The sequence below is a fragment of the Camelus bactrianus genome, chromosome 3, assembly GCF_048773025.1.
Source record: "Camelus bactrianus isolate YW-2024 breed Bactrian camel chromosome 3, ASM4877302v1, whole genome shotgun sequence".
NCBI classification, from domain to species: domain Eukaryota; kingdom Metazoa; phylum Chordata; class Mammalia; order Artiodactyla; family Camelidae; genus Camelus; species Camelus bactrianus.
In genome coordinates, this window is record NC_133541.1 from 57580478 (window position 1) to 57602661 (window position 22184).

The following is a 22184-nucleotide window of genomic DNA, read 5'->3' on the forward strand; positions in this document are numbered from 1 at the left end:
CTCCTCATCAGCCATGCAGCCTGGACCAAGCAATGTTTAAGCTCTGGGTCTTGATTTCCCCATTCATACAATGAAATATTGATCCAGATGATCTATTCTAAAGTCCTTTTAAGTTCTTAAGTTCTGTGAACTATCATTGAGCCCCAGCCAGCATTACAGAATGAAGGCAGTCATCTAGCTCATGTTCATTAGGCCCACACACTGTGTTGTGTGTTGCTAAATGCCATGGATGCCACAGGATTTGAGAAATGATCGTGATAGTGGTCACTTGGAAGTATCTCATTACACTCATTCATTTATTCAACACACATACATTGTGTGCCAACACTGTATAGCTGGAGTGTTACAAAGCTGACAGTCTGATGAAGAAGGGGTGGCATGTGAGAGAAAAGTAACATGTGCAAAGCTGGGACGGAAGAGTTGTTTGGGACACAGGGAGGGGGACCCAAACACACTGAACAGGGAGTGTCCACTTCCACCAGGGGCTCTGGATCCACGTGATTTCTTCTACCCACAGAGATGAACTTCTGCCAGTTATTTCTTTTAAAAAATCTAATTGTTTTATCTTTTTAGAGAAAGGTGACAAGATGTCACCTACTTATTATATAGAAGGGAACTGTTTTCGTCTCTAAGATACCTTCTTATTATTCTTTTTAAAAAAAATTAAAATAGCTTATTTGTGTTCACCTAATAAGTATATTAAGGGGGACAGTACTTAAGTTTAGAAAGCTTCAGTTTCTACAAGGAGAGTAAAAGTGATCAGATAATGTTTAATACTATTGAGGAAATTTTAAGTTGTGAAATTAAAAAGGACAAAGGAAGCAACTTAGAAAATATTTACTTCATTAGAACTAAGGTAATAATATGGTTCTGCTAATGAATTTAAAAAGCATGAACTTTTTACACCCTATGTGTGCTCCCTTTTTAATTTAAAAATCAGCTTTCCATGACAGCGAGGAGATACAGACATGGCGGTAACAGCTATCAGCTATTGGGAGCTTATTATGTGCTCTGTACAAGCGCTGTTACAGATATTATCTAATTTCTCACAAAGCTCCATAGAATAAACAGTGATTGCCCAGTTTTATAGATGAGATAACTGAGACTTGAAGAGATTAAGTAAATTGCCCAAGGTCTAAAGCTGGTAAGTAGCCTTAGGGGAAAAACACTTAAACTTGTCACCAGAAGACCTGCACTTGAAGCCAGAGGCAGGAAGCACTGGCTCTCTGATGTGGACGAGATCAAGTGCTTACGTGCTCAGCACAGCTATAACTGTTTTGCATCTGTTTTGGTTAATAGGCAAATGGTCATAAAATTTCTCTGCTGTCCATGTAAATGTTTTCTTCAAAGTTATATTTTAAAAAGTCTGTTCATCATCTTTGAACTTCTACTGGTAACTGAAAGTCTGTATTAAAAGTTTTTAGACCAGATCCAAATATTTTTTAAAATTTTCCTTTTTCATGATTTGATACTCCATATAAAATTCTTCCTAACGGTGTCAAATTTTAGAGGATTTAGAAGTTGTTTGACTAGGCATATCATGCAATGAGGAACATAATCCATTATTAGAGATAGTTATAGAGACAATAATAGCAGCTATCTCTTATGGAAGAAGAATTGGAGGAAATTACTGTCCCCTACATTGTGGACAGTAGATGATATATAAGCTAGTATCTTGATTGCACATTTTTAGCAGACTCCGTGGACAAGTGAAGTTTGCTTTCTCGTGTAATGGAATTGATGCAATAAAAAAAATTTAAGGAAATGAGTTAGTACAAGTGCAATTTTATTCAGAGTTGTTTCTTTCTCCATGGAAAACTGGGAGAATTCCTTTTAATTACCAGAAAAATGCTTTTCAGTGGAAACACTGCGCAGGAGTCTAAACCTGCCCTTTTCTTTCCTGGTAATCTGACTTTTCTTTAAAGCCAGATTAAAAAATTTTGGCCTATGTCCCTATAGAATCTCCCACTACAAGATTAGGAGAACGCCTTCAGAAAAAATAATTAGGTGACTCTTTATGCTTAAGAGTTAAGAATGTGTTATCGGAGTGTTCAGCATCTTTATCAAGGCAGCCAAGGAGAATTTGAGGATGATGTGTATTATTCTCCTGGTATTATTTAAGCCTGGGTAACTTCACATACAAAAATAAAAAATTAAAGAAAAATGGCAGACAGAAAAGGTGTTTTTGTGGTAGCATGAATTTTGAATAATTTTGTATCACTGAAAGACACTCTTACTGCTTATCAGTACAATTCAGGAATTTGAGATTGAGATTAGTAATTGAATCATCTGTCTGCAAAATTCTTACAGAATTTCATGAAGGTTTCAGCTCCCTTAAATTCCTTCTGGGTCATGTCTGACAAGTAAACATTTTAATTACAAGGAAATAATCCAGTATTTCAAGTAAGTAATGAAGGTTATCTGCTTTCATGATTATCTGCTGTGTTTATGGTTGATTTTTGCATAGTAAAAGATGACTGAAATGTTGGCAGGCCGCTTGAAAGTGTTTCTCTGAAGGGCTGAAGAACCTGAAAGTGCAATCTGAGTGCTATAATAAAGTAAAAGAAAACCTGTTGTTGACTAAAGAGTCATGAGAACACATACTTTGAGCAATTTTAAAATAAATTCCAACTATGGATATAGTGTAAAAGTACTGACCCAAATCACATCTCAGGATTAACTTCCACGAGCCAAATGTAGGCCTTGTAGTTTTATTACTTGGAAAGCTCAGAGCGACTTTCTAAGAACATGAATTTACAACTAAAATGCAGTGGACTATCAAGTCTTTTTTCATTGGGTAGTGTAGGCAAATAATCTGTATCATTCTGACACCTTGTGTCAGAAATTCCTTTGCACGAAATTTTGCCAGGGTGTATGGTGAAATTTAAAGGCTGGCGCAACAGAAGTTTTCCTTGCTGAGAAAACTTGAATTTGACTCATAGGCTTTCCCCAGGAGTAACTTGTAAAATGTTAATATACTTTTAAAATAATATTTTCATACTCTTGAGTGAAATTTAAACTAAATGATTTGTACATGGTTAATAATATAACAGGTATCTATCTAGTCTCAAAAATAACTTGAAACCACAGATAAAGTTTCTTTTATATCAGATTGAAAACTGCTGTTGTTAACAATGACTAGGTATTATCGTTTGGCTGAGTTGAATTCTGTGACTTGACATTAAAAGAATGTTATCCCTCATCAGAAATCTATGTGTAAATATCTTATAGTCTCTGGGAAACAGCTTTGATTCTATTATACACATTAAAGGAAACAGCTGAGTCAGCAGCTGGCATAGTAAAATTTATGATTATATAATTCCTTTTTATGGCCCAATAGTGAAAAACATAAAGCTATTAGAAACAAAGAGAACTGAAAGAGAACTATCTAAAATAGCTAGATGTTGTCAAATTCAGAGTTGTTTGGGTATCATAATACATGCAGGAAAATACTTCTAGCCAGACTTATACTATCATTTGACCTTCACAAGCCATAGTTTTCAACAGTAGATGCAATTTTCTGAGACTATATTTTTGACCTTGAAAATACAACTGGATGTTTTATGTCTCTTAGGAAACTTACAATGCTTCTCTGGTCCCCAAACTGAGTTCCTCTAAAATTAATATCAGCATAGGTTTAAACTATTAAATTCTGTAATTCTTATTGTAATTATTCAGCATACAAGGGCAAAGAGAGAAGTTACAGCTCTTTTAGAACTATCTTTTTCTTACTGCATAAGTCTCTTAGCTTTCTTAATGCAGGATGGCCCTCATCTGAAGCTGGGACTGAGGAAATAGCTGCATTGTACTGCAGCCTCCAGTCTTGCTACAGCTCTCAGGCATAGGATTCAGCCTAGCTGGAAAGAAATACGCAGGGACAATACATTGGTCTATGGGAACTAAAGCTTAACCAAGGGAGATTTTGATAGGGTAAGTTACTTTTTCCTGAACCTTAGCTTGTCTGCCTTTCATTTTCACATTGTTTTTCTTAATGATGACTCTAACAGAATGACCTTACATCGTTAAGTTTTACTTCCTATTTCTCCCCCTTTTGCCTTGCCTTTAAATAAACTTTCTGCCCTCCATTCTACTTAGAAGGTAGCAACTGTACTAAAAAGCCTTGAACAATTATATCCACTCCCTGCACTTGGATGTTCTTAAGCCCTTCCACTTGAATTGTCCCTGATTCTTAACTCTATTGTAAGGCAATAGCATTCAGAAGCCAGAGAGCATGTTCACCAATTAGGAGAAAGGAAAAGAAAAAGTCAACGCAGCAGAACTAAAATTAAGAAACACTAACCAAGCATCTCAACTCCAAGTAACTTGAAATGAATTTGACTTTCATAAGAGAGCCTGTGTTTTCTTACCTTGGATGTGAATAACTCTGTCGTGATCTAGAGTATAGTTGTCTGAATGATGATCAGCCCAGCAGATTGAAATCAGCACCAGAAGAAGTAGACTCTTCATCTTTTTAGCCCAAAGAATCTTCTTCACTGTGAGAGCATCACATACAAAGAGGCTTGTGAGATTTGGAACCCTTTGGAGTGTTGCACTGCACAACTTATTACCGCCTTATCATCATAGAATGGGTCTGTAAAAATATTTAACCCAATCTGCTCAGAAAGTTACTGTAGCTGTCTTTGGGAGCTGAAGCCTGCAGCTTTGAACAATTCCAGTTTCTCTTATGTAGCCAGAGTCCAAATAGTGTTTAACTCTATCTTTGCAGAATTGTAAATCTAGAAATTTAGAACAATAGAGTTTTGATATAGAGACTTACAGCAAGTTACACAGAGATATGGCAAGGATATAAGCAAACTTTGAAAAAATATTTAAACCTCTGAATATGAAGTATAAGTTAAGAAAACAATTTGATACAGCTACACAAGAAAATTTATCACCCGGTTTAATTTGGAACTGAATCTTAAACCAGGGCAAATAAAGAATATTTGTATGAAACTTGACATCATCCTTCATTTTACATATGGCTTCCTAAGCAGGTTAGATTTGCTTGTTCTAAATAGAAAAGAGGCCAAAAAAAAAAAAAGCCTGATTAAATAGAAGCAGCACATTTGTTACAGATTCACTTACCATCTTAAACACTGCTTGGGTCTATGGTGAATAGTTGAAAATTATGGACAAACTAGGTTAGAGTTGTGCATGGTACCACTGCAGTCATCCTGATTGATTTTTCATTCATTTCTACCCAAAATGCTGACGCACCAACTTAGAGTGCCAGGTGGGGTCTCTGCAGTCAGCAGAGCCATGGCTGCGGGGAGCGCCTCTGCCAGCCTCGCAGGGCAATTAGGCAAATGAAGAGCTGAAATAGACAGCCAGGCGCAGCCCTGGTCCTGAGTCAGAAAGGTAGAGCCATCGCCTGGCTGTCCTTTATTGCAAGACCGATCTGATGAAAGGGGGCACAATCCCCCCAAACTTTGTCACCAGAAGGACTAAAAAGTGATTCCAAGTAATACAGACCTTACGACCTTTGCAGTATTTGCCAGGCAAGAATGTCAGTGTAGCTTCTCTGCATTAATGTGGAAGCTGAAGCAGATATTAACAAGGGCTCGCTTTTTCTCTCATGCACACAGCAGCTTTAACAATACTCGGCTATTTTTGAAACTGAAATTGCACAGTACTGGCTTTCACACTAATTTGCTTTTTCCAGGAAAGCCTGACTCCCTGGAATACTTATTAAAGAGCTCTGAGTCTGTTCCTGCAGGTCCTTGCAGACCAGCCTCTTCTCCAGAGCCTAATGCACTACCATAGACATCCCCCAAGTCTCTTTTGGGACCGACACACCGCTCCGCCGTCTCCCCTCTAAAAATTGGCATCGTGGTGATGCTTCTGGTTTCTGGCTCCTGCGTTTGCTTTAACCCTTTTCTTTTCCATCATTATGTCACAGAAAGAAGAGATTGGATGAGCAAAACTGAGAAACTTAACTTTCCCAGGACACTAAATTCTATCTGATTTACTAATCTTATTTTCAGAAATTCACTTACTTGCTCCTCCGACAGTGTTTTGGAAATGATTATTTTTTTGAAGCTACTGGCTTTTGTCCATAGGAATACTATTAACAAATATTACCTGTTTGCAGCCCAGAACTATGCTTTGGGTGAACAAATGTAGTAATTCCAAAAGGTGGCCTTTTGGCATTTGGAATATAATTGGCACAATTATAGACACACACGTAAGACAGTGGGCCAACCAGTGCAAGAAGTGTCCTGTGCTCTCTGCCTCAGGAATCAGAGAGAGGGAAATGTGGAAGAGAGAGGATGAGAATTATGTACAGTTTTGACTGTTAAAGAAAGGAGGCAATCTAAGGAAGCAGTTAAGATGAGCAGAGGCAGAGAATTTGCTACATTATTTTTCACATTGGGGTGGATATTTACAGTATAATTTATAGGGAGTTGTAAACTCCCCCCCAAACACACACACACACACACACACACACACACACACACACACACACACACAGAATTAGAATTATGTGTCCTACCACGGAAGTCAACCTGATTTTTACTCATCTTTATCTAAAATATATTATAAGTGTATCTATCTCCTTTAATTCCAGATCATAGTATTAAAAATTATATCACTGAGGATACATTCTGCTATGTTAAGGTATTAACTATCCCACAACCCAATTTTAAAATGCAAACATCTTGGGGGGATGGGGGATGTGCTGGGAATAAATAATAATAATAATAGCAGTTCCTTTTGATTGAATGTCTGCTATCTGCCAAGTGCTGTGCTAAGCATTGTGCATGTAATGACTCATGCGGTCCTTATAATAATACTGTGAGACAAATATTTCCATTTTTCCTGACACAGACAGTTACCTTGCTGGGGTCACAGATCTAAGAAAGCAGCAGTGTATGTATTTGCTTCAGGCAAAAGCAACACCTACTTTGAGTTGCACGTATTTTTCAGAAAGAGAAACTTAATCTCTTATTTGTTTTGTTGTCTTTTTTTATTTAGGCTCTTTAACTTAAACCTACTGTGATCTTAAAACTTTGACTTGTGTTATATATGAATATAAACTTAAAATTTTTTTTTATTATTGAAATATAGTTGGTTTACAATGTTGTGTTAATTTCTGGTGTACAGCACAGTAATTCAGTCATACATACATATATTCCTTTTCATATTCTTTTTCATTATAGGCTATTACAAGGTATTGAATATATTTCCCTGTGCTATACAGTAGGACTTTGTTGTTTATCTATTTTATATATAGAGTGTGTGTGCATATCTCGAACTCTCAATTTATTCATCCCACCCCCTGTAACCATAAGTTTGTTTATAAACTTTTTTTCAGTGCTTACATATGAGGAGTTAGGTGGCACTTTTCTTAGCACGATCTCTCTCTGCCTTCTTTATAACACCCACTGGTGCTGTGAACACTGCCACAGTGGCTCATGTGTGCACACACATGTACCCAAACACATCATCTTCAAGTTTAAAAAGTTGAAGACCTTGCACATCTTCAGTGATTTGTGATTAGAAGAGAGACATGTATCCAGTGAACACTTCCAAGTACCCCACACTGGCACTAATGCAACCAGGTAGGAGAAAGTGGAAACTACCTTTGTTACCCCAACAGTATAACAACTGTCTTACCAAAAGATGCAAAACTAGAAACGTGAACTTTAAGGAATCTTCAGGTATTTAAGTAAACTACAAACACACGAGAGGTACTGCACACTAGATTGAAGTCCCTAAGGACATGAGCTATGCCAGCTGTCTGCATTCTGGCCCTCAAAGAAGGATGCTGAATCCCGTTCATTTGCATTTTGTAATGTCTTCTCTGAATAGCGGGGTATGTTTGGTAAAAATGTTTATTTTTTTGAGAGGATCAAAGTTTAAGAAATCTGGGGGACTCTGATACAACCAGCTATTGCCAGCTTTGAATTGGCATTCTTAGTTCACCTGCAGCTCACACACTGATGGTCTCTTTCCAGAACCTACCAAACCTTGCTGCCATGATGTTATAGCCAGCTTCATGATGAGTTCAAATTGAAATGTCTATGTTCATAGTCAAGGACAGGATAGGACTGTAATTTTACAGTTCTGCTTTGGTAACAATTAGACCCTATTTGGAAGCAAGATATCTAGTGAACTTAAAAGTCTAATAGTTTGAGAGACATAAATAAAGATGTACTAATACCAACAGTCTAATACCAAAGTGGCCAGTTGCTACTCCTTAAATACCTACCATGTTAAAATTACTGTATTAAGCAATGGGGAAATACAACCAAGTGGAAGGCATGCATGCTCCTTTCTGTGCCTTGAGAGCTAATGCCACATATTTCCTGAATACTATTAGAGTTGGGCCTCTGCATCTGTGGATTCAGCATCCTTTGATTCAACCAACCTCAGAACAAAAATGTTTGGAAAAAAATTTCAGAAAATTCTAAAAAACAAAACTTTACTTCCAACTATTTCCATAGCATTTACATTGTATTAGGGATGGTAAGTAATCTAGAGATGATTTAAAGTATATGGGAGGATGTGCCTTGGCTATATGCAAATACTGCACCATTTCATATGAGGGACTTGAGCATCTGTGGACTTTGGTATCTACTAGGAGTCCTAGAACTGCTTCCCACGAGGACACCTAGGGATAACTGTACATGCTGGGAACTGTCCTTAAAGCTTCACCCATTGAATTGTTATTTTTCAAAGCAAATCAGTTGAAGTCAGTCTGTTAGTAGACACACTTTACAGTTCTGGAAATGAGTCAGAGGGGTGAAGTCCCTATCGCGTAGAGTGGGGAGCTGGAGATCTGGGCAGCCTGCTGTGACCCCAGAGCCTGCACATCCACCCCCATCACTGGCATCCTGTGTACCCTGAGGAAGGCTTCACACAAGCTGGGAAGCTTCTCCTTATCCTCTCAGCGGTGCAGACATAATAGCACTAATCATAGCCCTGCTGACACAAGACACGTGTACGTTCAAAGTTGGAGTGCTTTCCTCACTGCACGCCCGGCACCCAGAACCATCCGGTGTGCTGAGAGAAAGGCCCTGGGAGAAACAGTTACAGGACTAGAGGAGCTAACACTGAAGCGAGTTTTTACACTGTTTAAAGAGCGCATGTGCTATTATTGGGGGGATGGTGAAGAGTTGCTTCATTCTTCATTGAGGGCAGAATGAAATAAGCCAGGTTTCAGTTTAGCATTTGAAATTTAGTTGACAAATTGTGAGACCCAATATAAAGGTTACTAGAAACTGAATAAGCAAACCATCGAATCTCACTGGACAGAATTATTTTACAATAGACTGAATCTTCTCCTTGATGTCTTTCAAGTCTGATCTAGTTACAGGTGGAAGAGGGTCCATGATCAATGGTGCAGTGAAATGAAAACAAGAAAGACAAGGGACTGCAAAAGTATACTTTTTCACCAGCTTAAATTAATTCAACTTTTAAAAATTGTCCATTTTTCTAAAGTAACTTTTCTTACCTCCTTGCTGTTAGAATGACCTTTATTTCATGGAATTATAAATTTTAGACTTCTTGAAATTATAGATTATTTTATCCTTACTTAGCAATATTTTTTAATGGCAATCTTATGCCAGCTCATCACTTGTTTTGTTGTTGTTTGTTGGCTTTGTTTTCTGTTCGGACTCTGCAGGTGTGTAAAACCCAGAATTCAGACCAATGATCCAAATGATGGCTAAAGGACTCAGACTATTGATGCATTTGAATTGTTCAGCATGTGGAGGGACCATTGGATCTTTCCCTAAGCCCCAGGATTTAGTGCACACAGTGGGGCAGAATGCAGAATGCTTGGGGTATACCTAGTGCTCAAAAAAAGAAGCCATGGGTGAAAAAAATAATCTCTGTTCAACTATACACCAAGAACTCCCCTCGGAATGAGTCTGTATACACTTCAAGCGAACACAGTGTCCGCCCTGTCGTTTGCATTGTTCTATGAAAGTGCAAATTACTGAGGAAGCAAAAGAGAATTTACGATGCCCTGAATTCAATGTCCCGCCACAGACATCACAGGGACTCCTGCTCTCTCTGGCCATGGTCAATCTCCTGCGTCCTTGGCATGATCCTTTAGCAACCTAACTCTGGAAAAAGCCCTGGGTCAAGAGGAAGAAAACATGAGTTCTACTCCGGGTCTCATAAGCAGCACATTAGGTCTCAATTTCTTCACCTACAAAATAGTAATAAGAATAATTTTTCCCCAAAGTAAAAAGTGTTTTTGAAAAAGTAAAAAACTATGCAAACTAAAGTACTGGTATCAAGCTGGCATGGCTCACCTCAAATCTGATCAGTTTTCATGGATAAAATGTAGGAAAAATAGGTACAATTTTATACTATAAAGAAACCAAAGATATCTTCTCAGAGGCAGGTGAATTCTAAAAAGTTGACTATTTGGAATGAGTGCAGGAGTCAAAACAAAGTGGGGAGCAGGCGTAGTAGCAGCACCAGCAAACTGGTTAGGAAAGCCAATTCCTGAGCTTCACACCAGATCTGAATCAGAAGCTGAGGGTCGGGCCCAGCAGGCAGTGCTTCACACGCCCCGCCCCCTCCCCAGGTGACTCTGCCGCAAGCTGCTCAGTTTGGAGAACCACCAGGCTAAGCCTTTAAGATTCTTGGGCGTTCTTCATCTCATGGGTGGTCGAGTTGCAGGGAGCCAAAGCCAAGTTGCCAAAGGATCCTGCCAAGGACAAAGAAGCAGAAGACTGACTGTGGCCAGACTGGGGGGTCACCATGATGTCCGGTAATCTTTAAATCTTAGATTAGTTGAAACTAGTATCCTTACGACTCTCAGAATAAACTGCATTTTAAAGTTTATGAATTTTTTTCTTCCTCCTTTACACTTTGATATCAGCCTATTTTATTTCCATTTTCCCCTTAAACTTTTAGTTTCAAAGATGTTTTTCTTTTTTCTTTTTTTTATTCACTTTTATGCGTCCATTTCTCCGTTTGTTACCTACAAATCTTACCCATCCACTGTAACTTCATTTTTTGCTCTTCTCTTTTCTCTGTATTTCATTATGTTTTTTACATTATTTGATATTTGATGTGATCATATGATTTATCCAAACCGGGGCTCAGAGTGAACAGAAGTACTACTTATAACAGTATTGGAAAAGAGTACCATGTAAACAGACTATCCTAGGAAGATGGGGCAATATGTTATGAGGGTAACGGAGGAAAGGCAGGATTTCGTTTCATTCTCAGCCACTTTCTAGTTGTGTGTTTCTAAGAGAGGTCACTCAGCTTCTTCAGGGTCAGATTTTTTATCTGTCAGTTGGAATATTTGATGACAGATGTCCAAGTCTTACATTCATTGTTACTACTCAACTTTTTCTTTCTGGAGATAACAATTCCTCCATTCTACTTGCATTGCGTTTTAGGACTGTCCTCCTCAGCAAACAAGTTTATGGATTTTTAAAGGATGACGTTAATAATGCTTGTTTAAGTAGCATTTGGATTTCTTTATTGCTTTTGGCTGGTTATGCTTTGCCAGCTCTCTCTTAGAGAAATATTGATAGAGTTTGGGACAAACTCAGCAACTCTTCATTTAGTCAAAGCACATTTGCTCCAGCTGCTCATTGTCTTATCTGAACCTAATCTAGATAATTCTTGAGGTAACGGTTAGATGTCACCAAAACCAGTTTTAGGAAAGGGTTCTGCAGTGATTTTGTTGATTGCTTTTCTAAAACAAACATGAAAGCCATATAAAAGCACGGAATTATATTTGGTGTTGATAGTGTTCAGTCCTTCAAGGTTTTAGCGAATACCTAGGGAGCATGGGGGGAGGACGGTGTATACATACTAGTAAGTCCAGTGACTTGTTTGGACTTTTCTTGTTTCTGAGTAACTAATAATACAGCTTTGCTGAATGAGTAAATGAAGAAGGTACATACAGCAGGATTCTGACACCCCTAGGTTGTAAACCATGCGAAACCCTAACCTTAAAGTGGTGCTTACGAACTGAATATTTCATTCAACGTTTATTTACATGCAGTGTCTTCAGTTGGAATTGTATTCTCCTACCCAGTTCACATTGAAGTTGGGGATGAGATTAAATCTTTTGCCTTCCCTTCTGTTTATCTTTGGGAAATCTATCCTACTTTGGTGCTCTAAAAATACCATAATTTTACCACAGAACATGAAAAACTGTACTATCACCAATATTAATATTGCATTGCTGTGCAATTAAAAATGCATAGAATGCAGAAGAAAACATTAATTTTCTATCCTTACATATAAAGAAAATTTCCAAAAATCCAGTCACCTCATGAGCCATTCTTAAAAGATGATTAAATCTGTCAGAATGTAAATGAACTTCACTTCTCAAGCAAACCATAATTTCTTTTATAGTTTAACTGCTAAATGCTGCCATGGTGTATTGGCATTATAGTCATGATCAAATTTTGGGAATAATAAGTCCACATGCTAGAGGTAATTTTGACTAAAATTTCTCTAAAATTGTGTTTCTGGCCTAGAATAATTTCCTCAAAAACCAAACAAGAAAAGCATGTACATATGTTAGCATTGTTCTGAAAAAAATTTTTTTACTCTAAAAAGTATGCTTGCTAGGCACACTTGTACAGGAAACACATTATAGATTCATTCTTCCTTGAGTATGTGATCAAAATTCCCAGTAACATCAATGATGAAGCATTATATTGAATAATATAAAATTAGACTTAAAATATTTTTCTTAATGTATAAAATCAAATGACGTACTGCCATTATCAGTAACACTAAATGATTTTGAATACTGACAAAGAATTTGCCACTAAACTAAGAACACTACAAAGATAGACATATTCCCTAGTGAATTGCAATTCAAATACAACTTAAACATAGGGACTTTAAAGAAACTGAAAGTCTCCTTTTAACCAGTGATGTTATAGTAAACAGTTTTTCCTGAAGCATTATGAAAGAATAAATATATTTGCTGTCTCATTATTTCCTAACATACAACAAATCCGAAAACAGATAAAGGCGAATAAAATAAAACAACTTCTGTTTTTTATTACTCTTTTACATCACTTTAAAACCATGGAAAACAACTCTCTTCGTATATGATGTGCGAATATGAACAAAATGACAAGTGTTAGGACTGCTTTTAAACGTGTTACATAAAAATGAGTTAGACTCAAGCTCATGGTCACAACTAAATAAACACAAACCTCTTAGCTACAGGATTTATAATTTGAAACAATTTTTTTAAATAAGATATTTAGAAATAGTGTTTATATGGCTAGAAAACTGATCATAACATCACTGTCAACTAACTTGCTTTTGAAAGTATTTCTAATTAAGCTAGCAAAACAATATTTTAAGATTCTGTTTCATTTAAAATTTTAGCATTTTTATAAAGTTCAAAATTTCAACAGCTGTCAGTTAACCATTATACTGACACTGGATCTAAAAATACAACTGCAAATCATCTACAAGACAGCTTTGGTGGCATCACAGATGTGACAGTAACAAGTTTTCAACATAATGCAAAATCCAACTCTAAGCTCCCCAGTGCATCCCACTTGCAATTCTAAACTAGTTGACAAACAACAAAAATCAGGCAACTCACATATGTTTTAAACGATGATCAGACTCTGAGAAGGTGTAGAAAGATTTTAAATATATGTCAATTCTGATTTTTTACTGACTACAATGAAGAGTTTTATGATCATTGATTTCCTGAGGTATCTGATCGTACTAAGTCATGATAAAAACAAAAATAAATCCATTAGTGATCTCTAGCCGCAGAAACTTCTCTCCTCTCTGCTTGATGCAGTCCCCACCTCTTTTGGCTGTCACTTTTAAGATATCTTCCAAGACCCCAAAGCAGGTTTACTATTGGTCCACTTCCTACGTCAAAGCATGATCTCATCAGAATTCAGTTCATTGGCTTATGAGTAACAGCCTGTTCGAGCCCCAAAGGCTGTGTCTACACAGCACAAAAAGGGAGAATACAGTATTCTCCAATTAACTTGGCAAGTATTGACAGCTAAGCTCATTAAACCAAGTTTCCAAATTGGTTTTGTGATGCAAGGCACAACACAAGAATTCACCTTAATAGATTAATAGATTTTTAAGTTATGGTGATCTCTGAAAGTCACAATAGAGAGAGAGGGGGAAAAAGGCCAGAGAGGCCACAATAGAGAATAAAAAAAGGCTAGATAGACTAAGTGAACAATCTAAGCAGATCCAGGGAGGGAAAAACCAGCCTGACATATTTCAGGGCTCCTAAATTATGTACTGTGCCAGGTGAAGTCACATTCAAGTGATTATCCTTTGAGCATCACTTGATGATGCCAGGTAAGTTGAAATAAAGTTCAGCTTCAGATACCAAAGCAGTCACCCTTCAGGGAGGCTGGGATACAATAGAGCAGGATGCTAAGTGCACAGAAGCATCTCTGTAGGGTACTATTGGAGAAAGAGGGGCCCTCCAGTCTGCAGTGGGAATGGCTCCCCCTGGAGCTATGAAATTCAGCAGCCTTGGCAGGCACCAAACCCTGGTGCCTGGGAAGTAAGAGGAATGATTTCACAAAGAAAGTGATTGCTCAGCTGGATCTGAAAGACAAGAAGGAGATAGAGAAGAGGGGAATAGGTACTGCAGTCTGTTAGAATAGCACATGCAAAGGAAATGAGCTGTGAGAGGCTTGGGCTGCTCATAGGACTTCATATAGCTGCATGTGACTGTGGAGAGCAGGATGATCAGAATGCACTGGCCAGACAAGTGGGCAGTGGCAAGAAGGCCTTGCATGTCATGCTTATTTGCATATTTCTCTGATACTAGCAACTCTTCTAAACAAGATAGTAGTTTGTGTGTGTGTGTGTGTGTGTGTGTGTGTGTGTGTGTGTGTGTGTGTGAGTATCTTTTTTATCCAGTCTTCTGTTCATGGACATTTAGGTTGCTTCTGTGTCTTGGCTATTGTAAATAATGCTGCTATGGACACTGGGGTGCATTCGAATATTTTCAGATTAGAGTTTGGTTCTTTTCCAGATACATGCCCAGGAGCTGGAATTGCTGGATCATATGGTAAGTCTATTTTTAGTTTTTTAAGGAACCCCTATATTGTTTTCCATAGTGACTGTGCTCATTTACATTCCTATGAACAGTGTAGGAGGGTTCCTTTCCTCCACACCCCTAAGAGGGATTTTCTTAATCATATTGTGTATTCTGTTTACTAAATATGCATGCATAACACACTTGAAAAAGATTCCCAATTTTTTATGAAAGTAAAATGTAAAAAAATTTTAAAGATATCAGGTTAACTTTTAGTATTGAATTGTCATTCAGTCTTCAGGAAGGCCAGATTAACATAGATATTGCTGTGAATTCAATGATCAGTGTAAGTATGGAACACATCAAAAATTTAATAAGTTTTCATATCGAGTTATAGCAAAAGACTGTCAAACCACATACCTTAAAGTGGGTCTAGAAATATTTTATGGGATTCAAGGGCAGAATCCAGCCTATTGCATGGACACATAACAACTGGATTGCAAGCTCCAAGAAGGTAGAAACTGTGTTCACAGTATCCTCTGGCACACAGTAGGAGCTCAGGGCCACTGGCTTTGGTCTGTGCACTGCATGATAAGTGGCAGCCTCCAGTGTTGTACAGTACACAACCTGTGCAACCATACCCTGAAGCCCTCTAGATATTAGATATGTGACACACACAACTTACCTATTGGACAAATCATCACATTTCATACAAATTTAAAAAACAATCATTTAATTTTCAAATGATAAATGAAGCATCAAAAAGTGTTTGATTCCATGCCAGTGTTGTAAAACTTCAAACCCCCTGAAGACAAAAAAGATACTTTATTAGTCTTTATACTCTGGACATGCAGTGAGTTTTCAGTGAGTGTTCAATGCATATGTAAAAAGATTGGCATTTCTGTGGTTCTAAACCCAACTGATGCAAGGGTATGCTAGAATTAACTAGGTAATTGTTAGGGTAACTCAGTTACTCCATTTTTTCTGTTGATTGCTGTGATCTTTTCTGGTTTACCTCAACCTGTCATCTTTTCTTTCTTTTTTTTTTTTTAACCGAAGTATAGCTGATATACAATGTTGTGTTGGTTTCTGGTGTACAGCATGTGATTCCCATATATATATATATTCCTTTTCATATTCTTTTTTATTATAGGCCATTACAAGGTATTGACTATAGTTCCCTGTGCTATACAGTAGGACCTTTTTTATCTTTTTTATATATAGTAGTTAGTATTTACAAATCAACCTGTTATCTTTCAAATATGTTCCTCATTTGAAAAGATAATATGCTCTGACATAAAAGGACCACTTTTGGCCAAGAGCATACGACTTCCTGTACCTTCTTGCAGGCATTTCCACACAAGTTCTTGAAGCCCATTTGTGGAACAGCATAAAGCAAAAAAAGCTTTGCAGGCATTTAAATGGACTCTCAGTGCTAATTGTCTACCTCCTCTAGCTCCATCTCCAGTCCCTAGCCTGTCTTACTGATAGAATATTCTCACACTGATAGAAAATAAACGCAGGACAAGTCATTGAAGGCTTCGTATGAGTGGAATTGATTTCTCATCCGCATTTCCTCATCGATTTCTTCACCAGGTACTCTGGAGATTGTTTGAAATTATACTACCGCTGGTCACAGAGTCGAAACAAAAATTAGGGATGGAAAATGTAGTCAAATAGGGGCAAAAAAGGGAAAGAACAAGACCTGAGGCCAAACAATCTATCTCATTTCTTCCTACTTGCTAATTTAAAATTTGCTTAAATTTGATGCACTCCTTGCATGATTATGTGACCTCTGTCACGAAAAGCAAAAGGTTTGACAGATAAAATGAAGAAGCAGCTTTTACTAGTGGTGAAAAGGTAGAAAAGGGAGCAAGACCAGTCTGTCAAATAGAATCACCTTAGGCTTTTTGAGCCCTGCTGTCCTTTTCTGCCAGACTAATGGAAGGAAGCCTCCTTTGGCTTAGAGGAGACAAAGATAGTGAAATCCAGGGACTTTAATTCTTATCTGAGATGGCAATATTATACCAGTCATGAAATCAGCAGGTTCAGTGTTGCTGGACTTCAGATGGTAATTTCTAGCGATGAATGAATTCAGAGGCAACCACGGCACCTCTTCATTCTGCTAATGCTGACTGAAGTGCATCAAATGCAGTGTCAGCAAGGCATGTGCCCTGTCCTCCACCCCACCCTGCCCCGCCGATTTAGAGACAGTCAGCGAGTGAACTTAGGAAACCTTCCTGAATCCCTCTGCTGGGCCCAGGGGTGGGGAAAGATAGTAGAGCAGGTGGCATGCAAACTGATACAAAACGAAAGAAGGTCATTTAAGTTTCAGGAAGTTCAAGGGCAGGATAATGTTTATTTTCTTCACATCTGTAAGGGTGTGTTGTTTTTTGATTCATTCCTGAATTTCAAGGGAAGAATTTCATTCTGTAAAAATGCCATTGCTTAAAAAAAAAGTTATTAGGTTATGTTGGCTGTTTGAAAGTTAAGGTAGTTAAGGTGACAGGTATTTTGGAATATAAAACAAAAGAGGAAATTTGCTTAAAAATAAGTTGTATACAATAAAACTGGTGTAAAAAAGGGCAAATGGTCATTAAAAAGCAGATAAACACAGGAAATGAGGAAAAGACAATGATCTCATTGAATCATTGACTTCAGTGATCTGGTTCAGTCAAAATCAATTTTTAAAACTGCATAATTGGCAAATATTCTCTCAGTATGTAGTAAACGGCCTAAGGATGCACCTGCTGCTTCTCCCGCTGAGACAAATAGCATAGCCCTCAGTGAGGAAACTCTTGACTACAATTTGCATTTTTAGTGATAGTTTAGGAAGGTCTTTGCAAAATAGCCCTTTCAGCAAAAGCATAAATTTCTAGTTAGTCATATGCATCAGCAGAATAAATATCTACTTATTGGTATCATATGCAAAGTATTTATTCAGTAATACTTCAGAGACAAGTATATAAAATGCAGTCTGTATCCCCAGATATCTCTCACCATTAGGGAATCCAAACCAGAAAGGAGCTCTTTAAATTCCATTGAATTTATTGCATTTGGTGTCAGACTGATGTGATTAGACATTCAATTTCCCCAACTAGGAGGCAGTTGCTGTGATCAGAGCAATGCTGACATTGTATTATTAGTCTATGAATCTCCATCATGTAGGCTAGAAGACTATCCTCATGACTATTTTGTGGTTTCTATCTGTCAGTTTTAATGTTTTAGAATACCCTATTCTTTCTTTTGGATTTTTTTTACTGAAGTATAATTGATTTATAATATTGCGTTAGTTTCTTGTGTATAGCAAAGTAATTCAATTATACATGTATATACAGATTCCTTTTCATATTCTTTTTCATAATAGGTTATTACAAAATACTGAATATAGTTCCTTGTGCTGTACAGTAGGTCTTTTTTATTTCTCTTTTTTATATATAGTAGTTTGTATCTGCTAATCCCAAACTCCCAATTTATGCCTCCTTCCCCCTTCCTTGCCCCTTTGGTAACCATAAGTTTATTTTCTACATCTGTGAGTCTGTTTCTATTTTGTAAATAAGTTCATTGTATCATTTTTTAGATTCTACATATAAGTGATATCCTATGATAATTTTCTTTCTCTGTCTAAGTTACTTTACTTAATATAATAATCTCTAGGTTCATCCATGTTGCTGCAAATGGCATTATCTCATTCATTTCTGTGGCTGAGTAATGTTCCATTGTGTATGTATATGTATGTATGTGTGTATATATATATATGTGTGTATATATATATATATATATATACACACACCAGATCTTCTTTATACAGTCATCTGTTGATGGGCATTCAGGTTGCTTCCATGTCTTGGCTATTGTAAATAATGCTGCTGTGAACACTGGGGTGCATGTATATTTTTGCATTAGAGTTTTGGTTTTTTCTGGATATATGCCCAGGAATGAGATTGCTGGATCAATGGTAACTCTACTTTTAGTTTTTAAAGGAATTTCCATACTGTTTTCCATAGTGGCTGCACCAATTTACATTCCTACCAACAGTGTAGGAGGGTTTCCTTTTCTCCACACCATCTCCAGCATTTATCATTTGTAGATTTTTTTAATGATATCCTTTCTGACTGGTGTGAGGTGATACCTGATTGTAGTTTTGATTTGCATTTCTTGAATAATTAGCTATGTTGAGCATCTTTTCATGTGCCTATTGGCCATCTGGATGTCTTCAGAGAAATGTCTATTTAGGTCTTAAGCTCATTGTTTGATTGAATTTTGTTGTTGTTGTTGTTGTTGTTGTTGTTATGAGTTGTGTGAGCTCTTTGTATATTTTGGAAATTAAGCCCTTGTCAGTCGCATTGTTTGCAAATATTTTCTCCTAGTCTGTAGGTTGACCTTTCATTTTGTTTATGATTTCCTTTGTTATGCCAAAGTTTATAAATTAGACCAGGTCCCATTTGTTTGCTTTTGCTTTTATTTCTATTGCCCTGGGAGACTGACCTAAGAAAACATTGCTACAATTTATATCGGGGAACGTTTTGCCTATGTTCTCCTCTAAGAGTTTTATGGTGTCATGTCTTATATTTAAATCTTTAAGCCATTTTGAATTTATTTTTGTGTATGGTGTGAGGGAGAGAACACCTCATTCTTTATACAGAGGAAAGAGAAAAAAGAGAGAAAGCATCAGGAGGATTTGATAAACTTTTTATTTGTGCCCTTTGGTATTAAAATACCAAAATTCTGGAATTGTGTTTATGTAGAACATTTTCCGTTACTGCTCTTCAAGTGAAATATCAAAATGGTGTTTTTATCTTCTTGGTTTTCTTAAAGTACAAATGTTAGATAGAGAAGACTGTCTGAGTCACAAAATAGGCCAAATGGGATGAAATGAATTTGCTCCCGTATCCCTCCATGTCTCCCTTGGTTTCCATTTTCCTCTTTCTCTTTTTAGAACACCCTGGTGTCTGGGACATTCAAGCTAAGCATGGGTCTATACATTCAGGCCCCCTCTTCAGACCTGCTGTCCTGACCCTCTTTCCCCTTGAAACTAACACTTCCTTTGCCTATAGTCTTCTGATAATCTCTTGCTCCTCTAATAATGCTTTTGATTCAAAGGTTTATCTTTCATAGTGAACACATCAGGCAATGGGAGAAATTTTGTCCAAGAAGTCATCCCAGTGATTGCTGAATTTTACTATCCACCTTGGCTGCCTGTTCTGAGGCACAGGCCACATCTATCTCTTTGCAGCAGCATCGTTCCTGCCATTCTTTATTTGGGTCCCTTCACAAGTGGAACTTTTCAGTGTCCACAATGGATCTGGCATTAGCGCATTGGCACAGCCCCACTTTAAGAAGTCCTCATTCTTAATCGAAAAATGCAGTTGCTTCAAAATACTAGCATAATTGGCAAGTCAGATTCTCTCCAATAATTATCTGCACATGAAAAAGCAAATGGTTGTTGACCTCTTTTGTTGTCATCCATGATTTTGGATAATTTCCTGGGATGGTATTTGCCAGATGCAGATTTGAGTCCTTTTTTTTTTTTTTTTTTTTTTTTTTGGTTAATGGGTATTTGAGGGAGGCTTATTTAAATGAGAGACATTAATATAGACTGGGAAGACAACTGTCCTAGAAAATGATGCGTCCAGGGCAATGGTGGACAGAAGGAGGAAACCTTCTGCTGATGGACAGTGAGAAACAGCTATTAATAATTCTGCTAACAAAACCATAAGCCAAGAAAACTAAGCTGAAGGCCATGACAATATTCATTTGCTAACCAGTGCCCATTTGGCCAACAGCTGATAAAGCTCAGTAACACCATGGGGAACTTAAATTCAGTGTTCTGTGTTCAGGCCTAAGTACAATTCTTAGTAGAGACATTGTATTTATACAGCCAAAAATCCCATTTAGAATGAGCATGCCTTAAGGATTTGCAGTCTACAATAGGCACACAGTCTACCTAATTTAAATTTGCTCCCAGTCCCTTAGCCATTTGTCCCAATTATAAAGTCCCTGTTGGTAAGAATTTTTTTGTGTGTGTAACAGAATTCATTTGACTGTCCTTCCTGTTCGGGGTGGGTGGGTGGTCACTGGATTTAGCCATCACCAGAACTGTATATACTCTGAGCGCTAAGTGGTGACTGATTTCACTGTCAAATTGTTAGCATGACACAGCCAGTGTAGTACTGAAGACCAGAGTTACAGGCATTTGAGAAGTGAGGATCGCTAATATTGTCAGCCTGTCCTGTGTTTCCCTGGAGGGATGAGCTGCCTAAATGGATATTTTTCAGGGAAATAAAAAGCCTCACAACTGGAATACACTTTTTTTTCACTGACCAACCAAGAGAATAAAAAGGGAAAAGGAATCTCTGGAAGATAATGGAGCGTCCATAAAAGCAACTTCAACTACTTAAGTATTTTGCCTAGGGCAAGCTGTAATGGGGGATAATATGGAGAGAAGACAGAGGGGTGATTTCAGATCTGAAAGTGGAATCAAATGTGCAGACTAAGGCTAAGTAATGGCCAATTTTCTCAGAATTGGATGGAGTTCTTTATTTACTATATATCCCCAGATATTTTAAATTTATTATACAGTGATTTCAATATAGAATGCAGTATGTGTTTATGCATCTATTCACATATAAAAATAAGCAAACCAAGTAGTTTATACACACACACTCACACACATGCATTTAATTAATTAAACTTGGCTAAGTCTAAGCCCAAATATATACACATCTTTTAAAAAATTTTTTCTTCCATTGGATTTATGTAGAATTTTTCCCTCTTAAAAGTCAGAGATAGGAAATTCTATATGAATAAACAAAAAGTACTGAATTTCTCTTCATTCTTTCTTAGCTTCAAAGTGAAAGGACCAATGTTACTTTATATTTACAGTAGTATTAGTTCACTACTTTCTTCAAAGAACTATTTTTTAAAAGACCACCCAGAAGTTTCAAGTAATTGAGGAAGCAATCTTCAGCTTACTTAAAAAGAAAGGCTACATGGGACATATTCTGGGCACCAGTAATCTGTCTTATCTGTTTGGGCTGAATATAATGCAAAGGACAATCTTAAATTTTGAAAATACCTTGCTTTGGCCTTTTTTTTTTTTGCCTCTTAAACACACAAAGCAAGAACGTCGTTAAGAATCTCTGGTACTTTTTTTAAGAGAGATTGTTTCATAATTTGAGGTTTAGAAATGCCAGGAAAA

The 22184-nt window shown here is 37.2% G+C and overlaps 1 protein-coding gene across 3 annotated transcripts in view; it reads right to left on the bottom strand.

The window, feature by feature from the left end:
- The window catches only part of HAPLN1 (hyaluronan and proteoglycan link protein 1), a 72466-nt gene that overhangs the window by 27588 nt on the left and 22694 nt on the right, over window positions 1-22184 (bottom strand). For all 3 annotated transcript variants that reach the window (XM_074360329.1, XM_045507080.2, XM_010970602.3), the window contains one exon: window positions 4368-4493. In XM_074360329.1, the coding sequence (XP_074216430.1) occupies window positions 4368-4467 (100 nt within the window). In that variant the 5' untranslated portion in view covers window positions 4468-4493. The remainder of the gene's footprint in view (window positions 1-4367; window positions 4494-22184) is intronic.